Source organism: Oncorhynchus mykiss, chromosome 17, assembly GCF_057628025.1.
Source record: "Oncorhynchus mykiss isolate SJ-2025 chromosome 17, ASM5762802v1, whole genome shotgun sequence".
NCBI classification, from domain to species: Eukaryota; Metazoa; Chordata; class Actinopteri; order Salmoniformes; family Salmonidae; genus Oncorhynchus; species Oncorhynchus mykiss.
This window is the reverse complement of record NC_143038.1, coordinates 37,589,026-37,601,898: the sequence shown is the minus strand read 5'-3', so window position 1 is coordinate 37,601,898 and position 12,873 is coordinate 37,589,026. Positions and strand designations below refer to the sequence as shown.

Below are 12,873 nucleotides of genomic sequence, written 5' to 3'. Positions count from 1 at the left end.
TAGATATACCTCTCCTTAATGCAACCGCTGTGTCTGATTTCAAAAAAACTTTACGGAGTAAGCAAACCATGCAATAATCTGAGACGGCGCTCAGAAGAAATAGTCACAATAGCCTCCATGTTGGCGTCAACATAAACAAGAAATTACATGATAAACATTCCCTTACCTTTGATGATCTTCATCAGAAAGCACTCCAGGAATCCCAGGTCCACAATAAATGTTTGTTTTGTTCGATAATGTCCGTTATTTATGTCCAAATACCTCTGTTTGTTAGCACATTTGGTATACATATCCAAACGCTCATTCTGGTCAGCGTTCCGTCGGACAAAAACTTCAAAAAGTTATATTACAGGTTGAAGAAACATTTGAAACTATGTACAGAATCAATCATTAGGATGTTTTTAACCAGTTGCATCTCTAGGGGCGCTATTTCATTTTTGGATAAAAAACGTTCCCGTTTTAAGCGCGATATTTTGTCACGAAAAGATGCTCGACTATGCATATTCTTGACAGTTTTGTAAAGAAAACACTCTGAAGTTTCAGAATCTGCAAAGATTTTGTCTGTAAGTGCCCCAGAACTCATTCTACAGGCGAAACCAAGATGATACGTTAAACAGGAAATGAGCAGAATTTCTGAAGCTCTGTTTTCTAATGTCTCCTTATATGGCTGTGAATGCGACAGGAATAAGCTTAGACCTTCTGCCGTTTCCCCAAGATGTCGGCAGCATTGTGACGTATTTGTAGGCATATCATTGGAAGATTGACCATAAGAGACTACATTTTCCAAGTGTCCGCCTGGTGTCCTGCGTCGAAACTGGTGCGTAAAGCCATGTGCAAGTATTTTTCCATTTGATTGAGAGGGGAAACCATGCTTCCACGAACTATATATCATCGAAGAGATATGTGAAAAACACCTTGAGGATTTATTCTAAACAACGTTTGCCATGTTTTCAGTCGATATTATGGAGTTAATTTGGAAAAAAGTTCGCGTTTTGAGGACTGAATTTTCGGATTTTTTTGGTAGCCAAATGTGATGTACAAAACGGAGCTATTTCTAATACAGAAAGAATATTTTTGGAAAAACTGAGCATCTGCTATCTAACAGAGTCTCCTCATTGAAAACATCTGAAGTTCTTCAAAGGTAAATGATTTTATTTGAAGGCTTTTATGTTTTTGTTGAAAGGTTGCGTGCTGGATGCTAACGCTAATGCTAACGCTAAATGCTACGCTAGCTAGCTACTTTTACACAAATGATTGTTTTCCTATGGTTGAGAAGCATATTTTGAAAATCTGAGATGACAGTGTTGTTTACAAAAAGGCTAAGCTTGAGAGATGGCATATTTATTTCATTTCATTTGCGATTTTCATGAATAGTTAACGTTGTGTTATGCTAATGAGCTTGCTGATAGATTTACACAATCCTGGATACAGGGGTTTTTTCATAGCTAAACGTGACGCAGAAAACGGAGCGATTTGTCCTAAACAAATAATCTTTCAGGAAAAACTGAACATTTGCTATCTGAGAGTCTCCTCATTGAAAACATGTGAAGTTCTTCAAAGGTAAATGATTTTATTTGAATGCTTTTCTGTTTTTTTGTGTAAATGTTGCCAGCTGAATGCTAATGCTAAATGCTACGCTAAATGCTACGTTAGCCATCAATACTGTTACACAAATGCTTGTTTTGCAATGGTTGAGAAGCATATTTAGAAAATCTGAGATGACAGTGTTGTTAACAAAAGGCTAAGCTTGAGAGCTAGCATATTTATTTCATTTCATTTGCGATTTTCATGAATAGTTAACGTTGCGTTATGGTAATGAGCTTGAGTCTGTATTCACGATCCCGGATCCGGGATGGGGAGATCAGAAAGGTTAACATATATCTAAAAATAAAGTTCCAATTGGGGAATTCCTTTGTGTCTTGATGAGCAATGGAACGCAAGTGGATACCATGAGGAATGCAAGTGATCAGAAAATGGCTAACTGCCATTCACTTGATAGATTCTGCTCTCATTCAGTCCCACAACACAGTAGAAGTCTCATTCAAATTTCTATAGATGGTTGACATCTAGTGGAACCCCTAGGTAGTGCAACATAATTAATATATATATATATATATAATATATAATAAATCAAGAGGATTTCATTGGGAACTGTGGTGAATATATACGAAGCTCAGATTTCTCACTTCCTGTTTTGATTTCTCCTCAGGATTTTGCCTGCCATATGAGTTCTGTTATACTCACAGACATCATTCAAACAGTTTTAGAAACCTTAGAGTGTTTTCTATCCAATAATAATAATAATATGCATATATTAGCAACTGAGACTGAGGAGCAGGCCGTTTATTTTGGGCAACTTATTCATCCAAGCTACTCAATACTGCCCCCCAGCCATAACTATACAGTCACCTCTCATGGCAGACCTTGTGGACTATACAGTCACCTCTCATGGCAGAGAGAGCGTTTTTCGTTTCTGGACCATTTTTCGAAATTCTTTCAATTTTTTTGTCAATTACACATGTGCAAGAACTGTATGAATATACTTTTGTCCAATTTTATTATCATTATTATTATTTATTTTTTTACTTGCGCATAAGGCATATGTTTTGTCCATTTGCAATATGATTTCATAGGAATTCAAAAGTCAAAGTCAGAAGTCACTTTTTTTTGGCCAAATGCCATAAGAAATGTCCAAATGCAATATGAAAGATTTCAAAATGCCAAATCAGGATGTTATGTCCATTTGCCATGTACCATCGCATATTTGACATGCTCAAAAATACTGCAGAAATGCAAAATTGACTGGCCTGATGAACACAGGATGGCCGTGTTAAGGTGCGTGAATGAGGACCCAAAAGCGAATTAACGTAAACAGAGCTTCTTTAATAACGAAACATAGGTAGGCTCAGATGGACCGGCAGATTCCGACAGGACAGGACAAGGTTGCAGCAAACATGACGATAGTCTGGTTCAGGCATGAAACACAAACAAGAATCCGACAAAGACAGGAACAAAAACAGAGAGAGATATAGAGGACTAATCAGAGGGAAAAAGGGAACAGGTGGGAAAAGGGGTGACGAGGTAGTTAGGAGGAGACAAGGAACAGCTGGGGGAAAGAGGGGGGAGAAAAGGTGTAGAGAAAGGACAGAAACAAGACACAACATGACAATACATGACAGTACCCCCCCGCTCACCGAGCGCCTCCTGGCGCACTCGAGGAGGAAACCTGGCGGCAACGGAGGAAATCATCGATCAGTGCACGGTCTAGCACGTCCCGAGAGGGAACCCAACTCCTCTCCTCAGGACCGTACCCCTCCCAATCTACTAGGTACTGATGACCACGGCCCCGAGGACGCATGTCCAAAATCCTACGGACCCTGTAGATGGGTGCGCCCTCGACAAGGATGGGGGGGGGGGGGGAGACGAGCGGGGGCGCGAAGAACTGGCTTGACACAGGAGACATGGAAGACCGGGTGGACGCGACGAAGATATCGCGGAAGAAGAAGTCGCACTGCGACAGGATTAACGATCTGAGAAATACGGAAAGGACCAATGAACCGCGGGGTCAACTTGCGAGAAGCGGTCTTGAGGGGAAGGTTCTGAGTGGAGAGCCAAACTCTCTGACCGCGACAATATCTAGGACTCTTAGTTCTTCGCTTATTAGCAGCTCTCACAGTCTGCGCCCTATAACGGCAAAGTGCAGACCTGACCCTCTTCCAGGTGCGCTCGCAACGTTGGACAAAAGCCTGAGCGGAGGGGACGCTGGACTCGGCGAACTGAGATGAGAACAGCGGAGGCTGGTACCCGAGGCTACTCTGAAAAGGAGATAGCCCGGTCGCAGACGAAGGAAGCGAGTTGTGGGCGTATTCTGCCCAGGGGAGCTGTTCTGACCAAGACGCAGGGTTGCGAAAAGAAAGACTGCGTAAGATGCGACCAATAGTCTGATTGGCCCGTTCTGCTTGACCGTTAGACTGGGGGTGAAAGCCGGAAGAGAGACTGACGGAAGCCCCAATCAAACGGCAAAACTCCCTCCAAAATTGAGACGTGAATTGCGGACCTCTGTCCGAAACGACGTCTGACAGAAGGCCATGAATTCTGAAAACATTCTCGATGATGGTTTGTGCCGTCTCTTTAGCAGAAGGAAGCTTAGCAAGGGGAATGAAATGAGCCGCCTTAGAGAACCTATCGACAACCGTAAGAATAACAGTCTTCCCCGCTGACGAAGGCAGTCCGGTGACAAAATCTAAGGCGATGTGAGACCACGTCGAGAGGGAATGGGAAGCGGCCTGAGACGGCCGGCAGGAGGGGAGTTACCGGACTTAGTCTGCGCGCAGACCGAACAAGCAGCCACGAAATGACGCGTGTCATGCTCCCGGGTGGGCCACCAAAAACGCTGGCGAATGGAAGCAAGCGTACCCCGAACGCCAGGGTGGCCGGCTAACTTGGCAGAGTGAGCCCACTGAAGAACGGCCAGACGAGTAGGAACAGGAACGAAAAGAAGGTTCCTAGGACAAGCGCGCGGCGACGGAGTGTGAGTGAGTGCTTGCTTTACCTGCCTCTCAATTCCCCAGACAGTCAACCCGACAACACGCCCCTCAGGGAGAATCCCCTCGGGGTCAGTGGAGGCTACTGAAGAACTGAAGAGACGAGATAAAGCATCAGGCTTGGTGTTCTTAGAGCCCGGACGATAAGAAATCACGAACTCGAAGCGAGCGAAAAACAGTGCCCAACGCGCCTGACGCGCATTAAGTCGTTTGGCAGAACGGATGTACTCAAGGTTCCTATGGTCAGTCCAAACGACAAAAGGAACGGTCGCCCCCTCCAACCACTGTCGCCATTCGCCTAGGGCTAAGCGGATGGCGAGCAGTTCGCGGTTTCCCACATCATAGTTACGTTCCGATGGCGACAGGCGATGAGAAAAATATGCGCATGGGTGGACCTTGTCGTCAGAGAGGGAGCGCTGAGAAAGAATGGCTCCCACGCCCACCTCTGACGCGTCAACCTCGACAACGAACTGTCTAGAGACGTCAGGTGTAACAAGGATAGGAGCGGATGTAAAACGATTCTTGAGGAGATCAAAAGCTCCCTGGGCGGAAACGGACCACTTAAAGCACGTCTTGACAGAAGTAAGGGCTGTGAGAGGAGCTGCCACCTGACCGAAATTACGGATGAAACGACGATAGAAGTTCGCGAAGCCGAGAAAGCGCTGCAGCTCGACGCGTGACTTAGGAACGGGCCAATCAATGACAGCTTGGACCTTAGCGGGATCCATCTTAATGCCTTCAGCGGAAATAACAGAACCGAGAAATGTGACGGAGGAGGCGTGAAAAGAGCACTTCTCAGCCTTCACAAAAAGACAATTCTCTAAAAGGCGCTGGAGGACACGTCGAACGTGCTGAACATGAATCTGGAGTGACGGTGAAAAAATCAGGATATCGTCAAGGTAAACGAAAACAAAGATGTTCAGCATGTCTCTCAGGACATCATTGACTAATGCCTGAAAGACAGCTGGAGCGTTAGCGAGGCCGAAAGGAAGAACCCGGTATTCAAAGTGCCCTAACGGAGTGTTAAACGCCGTCTTCCACTCGTCCCCCTCCCTGATGCGCACGAGATGGTAAGCGTTACGAAGGTCCAACTTGGTGAAAAACCTGGCTCCCTGCAGGATCTCGAAGGCTGAAGACATAAGAGGAAGCGGATAACGATTCTTCACTGTTATGTCATTCAGCCCTCGATAATCTATGCAGGGGCGCAGGGACCCGTCCTTCTTCTTAACAAAAAAAACCCCCGCTCCGGCGGGAGAGGAGGAGGGGACTATGGTACCGGCGGCAAGAGCTACAGACAAATAATCTTCGAGAGCCTTACGTTCGGGAGCCGACAGAGAGTATAGTCTACCCTGGGGGGGAGTGGTTCCCGGAAGGAGATCAATACTACAATCATACGACCGGTGTGGAGGAAGAGAGGTGGCCCTGGACCGACTGAACACCGTGCGCAGATCGTGATATTCCTCCGGCACCCCTGTCAAATCACCAGGCTCCTCCTGTGAAGAAGAGACAGAGGAAACAGGAGGGATAGCAGACATTAAACATTTCACATGACAAGAGACGTTCCAGGAGAGGATAGAATTACTAGACCAATTAATGGAAGGATTATGACAAACTAGCCAGGGATGGCCCAAAACAACAGGTGTAAAAGGTGAACGAAAAATTAAAAAAGAAATGGTTTCGCTATGATTACCAGAAACAGTGAGGGTTAAAGGTAGCGTCTCACGCTGAATCCTGGGGAGAGGACTACCATCCAGGGCGAACAAGGCCGTGGACTCCCTTAACTGTCTGAGAGGAATGTCATGTTCCCGAGCCCAGGTCTCGTCCATAAAACAGCCCTCCGCCCCAGAGTCTATTAAGGCACTGCAGGAAGCTGACGAACCGGTCCAGCGTAGATGGACCGACAAGGTAGTGCAGGATCTTGAAGGAGAGACAGGAGTAGTAGCGCTCACCAGTAGCCCTCCGCTTACTGATGAGCTCTGGCTTTTACTGGACATGAAGTGACAAAATGACCAGCAGAACCGCAATAGAGACAGAGGCGGTTGGTGATTCTCCGTTCCCTCTCCTTAGTCGAGATGCGGATACCTCCCAGCTGCATAGGCTCAGCACCCGAGCCGGCAGAGGAAGATGGTAGTGATGCGGAGAGGGGGGCAACGGAGAACGCGAGCTCCTTTCCACGAGCTCGGTGACGAAGATCAACCCGTCGCTCAATGCGAATAGCGAGTTCAATCAAGGAATCCACGCTGGAAGGAACCTCCCGGGAGAGAATCTCATCCTTTACCTCTGCGCGGAGACCCTCCAGAAAACGAGCGAGCAAAGCCGGCTCGTTCCAGCCACTGGAGGCAGCAAGAGTGCGAAACTCAATAGAGTAGTCTGTTATGGATCGATTACCTTGACATAGGGAAGACAGGGCCCTGGAAGCCTCCTCCCCAAAAACAGATCGATCAAAAACCCGTATCATCTCCTCCTTTAAGTCCTGATACTGGTTAGTACACTCAGCCCTTGCCTCCCAGATTGCCGTGCCCCACTCACGAGCCCGTCCAGTAAGGAGAGATATGACGTAGGCGACACGAGCAGTGCTCCTGGAGTAAGTGTTGGGCTGGAGAGAAAACACAATATCACACTGGGTGAGGAACGAGCGGCATTCAGTGGGCTCCCCAGAGTAACACGGCGGGTTATTGATTCTGGGCTCCGGAGATTCGAAAGCCCTGGAAGTGGCCGGTGGATCGAGGCGGAGATGGTGAACCTGTTCTGTGAGGTTGGAGACTTGGGTGGCCAGGGTCTCAACGGCATGTCGAGCAGCAGACAATTCCTGCTCGTGTCTGCCTAGCATCGCCCCCTGGATCTCGACGGCTGAGTGGAGAGGATCCGAAGTCGCTGGGTCCATTCTTGGTCGGATTCTTCTGTTAAGGTGCGTGAATGAGGACCCAAAAGCGAATTAACGTAAATAGAGCTTCTTTAATAACGAAACATAGGTAGGCTCAGATGGACCGGCAGATTCCGACAGGACAGGACAAGGTTGCAGCAAACATGACGATAGTCTGGTTCAGGCATGAAACACAAACAAGAATCCGACAAAGACAGGAACAAAAACAGAGAGAGATATAGAGGACTAATCAGAGGGAAAAAGGGAACAGGTGGGAAAAGGGGTGACGAGGTAGTTAGGAGGAGACAAGGAACAGCTGGGGGAAAGAGGGGGGAGAAAAGGTGTAGAGAAAGGACAGAAACAAGACACAACATGACAATACATGACAGGCCGGGCAGTGATAGTTGTTCCTTTCCATCGCTCGTTGTGTTGATTTCATCATGTCCATTTGGTGATGTTTTTTTCACTGTTGAATCATATTGCAAATGCACATGCAATCCACTTTTTTCCATGCCTTGCTACGGGGTCCTTGAATGAGCTATCAGACAGAAACATTGGGGTCCGTCTCTATGGGCCGAGCCGGTTTCAATGCACCTAGTCTTGCGTCTCGGAGACTTTTCCAAATGTCATCATTTTCGTAATGGTCAAAATGAATTGAAGTCATTGCAAATGTACGAGGCTGTTTCTCGGTCCGAGAACCATCTAGAGCCAAGTAACTCACCACGCACTATCGACCTGAGGTCTATAGAACGGGTTTCTAAAGTTTCAGAACTCTAGGTCTGACGGTTCTTTTTAGCTCGAACAAAGCTAACTATTGCAGGCACTGTCTGTCTCTATGCACACCAATACGTCCCTCCTTCCAAGCTGTGTGTGTGTGTGATTTAGTTTTTCTTTGAAATTTTATGGGAGAAATGACTGACTTACAGTTCATGGGGGTTGCCTAATCACACATATGAAGTTTTGAAAAGATCTGACCTTTTTAACCCTTGGAAACAGCACCTATGACACCATTTTAAGGCACTTCCGGTTTACACAGGAATCTGAAAGTGAACACCTATCCTCCTTGGGGTAGGCAATTATAGAATTTTGAGTTTTAAATCTTTATGTTAAGAACTGACTTATTTACGGAGCGTTTAGTGAGTGTGTGTTATTTCAGAAAATCACAGAAAATCACAGAAATCTCGCAGAGCTCCGAAGCACACTTTAAAAAGATTTGAATGAACACGCTGCAACTGGATCTGTAACTGTTTTTTTTTTAAAAAACATCACCAATTTGACATTGTACGATTTCTCTTAAATGACGATAGAGAAATGGCTGGTTCTTTTTTTATTGACACCGGAGGCTCCTTGACTTTGACGTGAAGCGGAAAAATTATTGGTCTATTTTCATTTTGGACCTTTAATCCCAGAAAAATGGCCATAACTCAAAAACCATTGAGGCCTAGACGCCATCTTGTTCGGGGCCAACTGCCCATTATGCCAAACCTATGCTCACCAAGTTTCAGCTTCAAAATATTTTCCGTTTAGGAGATAAAGCCACGTCGTGATTCGTGATGTTTTGTACATTTGCAATATGATTGCATATTCCCTCTTGTGGGATTTACCGGGACAGCGGAAAAATGACCAAAATTTGATTATTTTATAAAACGGAAACCGAATGTCCGAGAGAGTTCGTTTGATGACTTCCCGGAAGATCCGGCCCTGCCACACGGCCCGACGCCGTCCGCAAATTTTACAAACGTTTTCGAACGTCTAGTAAGGGACCGTACATTTGCAATGTGGTCGGTCTCACTAACCATATGGCGAATGTCAAAATGTTCCCTTAATTATGGCTGCGATCCCTGTACAGGGATCAACATCAGGGAAATTTCAGAGTGACAACTAAAAGTACAACATCGTAACGTTAAACATTCTTGAAAATGCAAGTGTCTACACCCTTCAAAAGATTGGAATCTTGGTAATCAACCTACGTTTTCCAATTTAAAATAGCTATTACAGAGAACAAATTCCACTGCTTTTGTTTGAGAAGAGCAATCAACAACAGAAACATTTTCCGCCATGACAGTTTTTACACATTCACATCTGAAGGTAAAATTATGACTTACATTCTGATATCTTCCTCTTATTTCTCTTCCTGAGGATCCCAGTGATCAAATGAAGTGCCGTTTTCTTTGATAAAATCCATTTTTATAGCTTAAATTGAAACATTTTGTAACCCGTTTGTGCCGTGAATTCCATCTCTATCAATTTTTTTACGGCGCATTCAACGTAATTACACACGGTAAACCATCGTTTATCTAGTCATGGTTGGTTTCAGTGCATTCCTCTGGATGTTTGCAACACAGCCAAACGTCTGTGTTTTTTTTGCGGGGAGTATTGACCGAAGTGAACTGATTTGAAGACAACGAGCAATGACTACCTTGCGCACCAATCATTTTAGCGAAGCTTCATTGATGGACTGTATTTCTGCCCAATGACCACTGATCTTCTTGAAATCTAGCTGGGTAGATAGCCAATGAGCTGAGGTAAACGCCAGTATGTAATGGTTTTAGGTTGGACCACCATTCCTTGTTTGTAATTGCACGCGTAACGAACTCCATTCTCGCCTTGACGATCAGAGGAGTTGCTGTGAGGCTTGTTACTCGCAGCATTTTTTTTTGCAAAAAAAATATATACTGTATACATTTTTTTATTTGCAATGAAATGTGTGTTTTGTTTGTGTGTGTGTATGTATATATATATATATATATATATATATATATATATATTTTCCATGTCAGATATATATATTTTCCATGTCAGATTATATTTTCAATTTTTTTATTCAAATGGAATGGAGTAGAACAGCAACATGGCCACTGCACCTGCTACTCCTCTCCATTTCCATATGAAATAGCCATTGGGTGCTGTTCAGGGGAGGGCAGTACCAGTTAGGTGTAGCAGGGTGGAAAAGAGGGTTTTTATTCTTTATACAATAAATGTGTGTTTCTTTTAACCTTTGTATTCTGAGTATGACACCATTGTGGGTGTCAAAAGGGGGAGTTGAAAAGCATATATCAGTTGTTGATTTTTTCTGTTTCTGTAAAAAAAAATGAATGAATGATAAACTTATTATTTTCATGGAATGCTATTAACATATTACTATGTTGAGACCCCTAAAATAAAAGATAAGGAGTGACACCCTAGGGGGTGTCAAAAGGGGGACTCAAATGTAGCACCCTTTTATTCTGTTTTTAAATGAGCTGTTGTTCTCTTTTGAAATTAGCGTTTTAAGTTCCTAGGTGGCTGGTAGCCTATCTAGTACATAGTGGGATCGAATGGAGGACATGAAGGTATTTTAAACTTTGTAGCTTTTATATGATTCATTGCTTAATTTTTTATTCACACCCAATAGGGGGGGTGGGGGGATTGTGAGGGTTGAAAATATGCTTGGCCTATCATGAGGGTGTTTGTGTGTGTTAGAAGTAACATTAGCGGAAAGGCAATGGCTAACCTTGGGTATAGGCTGTTATCATAAGTTGTGGGGGACACATACAGAATGTAGTGTAGCAAACAGACTGTCTTTTGTTAGAACTTAAACTTAGCAATAACAGGAACCAGATGTGTGATAACGGTATCTAGGGTATAAGCGCATAGATATTCTACACAGCAACAGTTACATCTATCAACTGGAGCGCCCGGGGGCTGGGACCAGCCTGTGCGCCAACGATAGGCTGAGTGAGTTTAAACCACGCCCAGTCTCTACTCTGACAGGCCAGCTCAGAAGAGGAACTACTTCTGTCAGAGTATTTTAGAAGATAATATTAGTGTGCTGGCTAGTTCTCTGTTCTGCCCTGCGTGGTATTACAGCGAACCCATATATATGAAAATTGCATTTACCATTTATTGCTTAGCTAATAAAAGTACATAGTATACAATCGGTGACTCAGTGTCATAACTTGTTCTGATACCAGATTCGAATTGACGCAACCCTAACACTAGGTATCCCCCTTTCCCTTGGGGCAAGCCCACATCATAGCTAAGAGTTGGCGACAGTTAGTTTTGACTATTACGCTGCTAGGCAAGTCAGTTACGAACAAATTTTTATTTACAATGACGGCCTACCAGGGGACAGTGGGTTAACTGCCTTGTTCAGAATGACAGATTTTTACCTTCTTAGCTTGAGGATTCGATCCAGAAACATTTCAGTTACTAGCCCAACACTCTAATCACTATCCACCACACCTATCGCACCAAATGTGAATGCTGAAGGGGCATGGATTTGTGTAATGTGAACAAATAAACTCTCTGCATTATGACTTTACAATGGATAGAGGATAGAGAAGTGACAGAACACGAGCACTTAAATTAATAGGAAAAGGGGGCATAATACATTTAATGTACAGTTCTTGCAAAACTATTGAAATGTAATGGAGAGTGATAATGTTACATCTAGTTTGACAGATGTATTTTTTTATTGCCTCACACCAAAGTCCACTGATTTCAACAGTCTAAAATATGCTGTATATTATGCAGTATTTCAACATATCAGCATGATCAACAATTGCTAGTTTGATGGACTGTGCCTAATGACTGTGGATGGAATCTAAAACTTCAGCCAATGAAATATGATTTAAATAAAAGCATTCTGTCAAGGCCTCTTTAAGGCCCATAGTGTGATTCCATATGTGCTATTTCATAGTTTTGATGTCTTCACTATTATTCTACAATGTAGAAAATAGTAAAAATAAAGAAAAACCATTGAATGAGTAGGTAGGTGTGTCCAAACTATATTTTACAGCACATAAATTACCAGCCATTTACTAAGAAATAACATGTTAATGACACAGTAATTATCTTAAAGTCGTGTACACACATCCAGTGACCTTTAGGTGAGGGTCACGTAAAGAAAATCTGTTGCATTTTACATTACAGTGTAAGTACAGTATAATAATGAGTAATTACAATACTGTTGCACTGTACTTACAGGAATAATTCCACTGTAATAAAGGCACTGTAATATAAAGTGTTACCAAAACATCTAGCTCAAAGAAAATAATGAGATCTGTAGTGCTCACCATTCTCCATGCTTTGTAGCTGAGCATTCTTCAAGAATTTCCTCTGAAATTTCCTCTGAACGCCTCTCAACTTCATTCATCACAATGTTTTTCTCGTATTTTTATTACGTGAATGTTGTGCTATAATTGCCTATGTGGACTTACTGTATGGCAGAGCACTCTGAAAAGACAAACCTGAGAAAGATGCTCCTTTATTCTAAGTGTTGATAAATGATCTACATTTCACGGTTCTGGCCAAAGGTTAGAGATCACTCAATTGTGTCAACACACAAAACGTTATGTAAGACTGTGATATAAAAGTGATGTTAGTTACTTATAAACATAAAAATTCAGGATCCTTCACTGTTATCCCCCTAAAACCCCTACCCCCTATTAGAAAAACGATCACCTTACTGTTATACTAGTTTTC

The 12,873-nt window shown here is 43.6% G+C and overlaps 1 protein-coding gene across 2 annotated transcripts in view; it reads right to left on the bottom strand.

Annotated features, from left to right (window-relative positions):
• The window catches only part of LOC110494093 (sodium- and chloride-dependent GABA transporter 2), a 58,984-nt gene extending 46,340 nt beyond the window's left edge, over positions 1-12,644 (bottom strand). The window contains exon 1 of one of the 2 annotated variants that reach the window (XM_090205454.1): positions 12,465-12,644. In XM_090205454.1, coding sequence (XP_090061580.1) covers positions 12,465-12,544 — 80 coding nt within the window. In that variant the 5' untranslated portion in view covers positions 12,545-12,644. The remainder of the gene's footprint in view (positions 1-12,464) is intronic. The other variant, XM_090205452.1, reaches the window with a different exon arrangement.
• Positions 12,645-12,873: the final 229 nt, after the last annotated feature.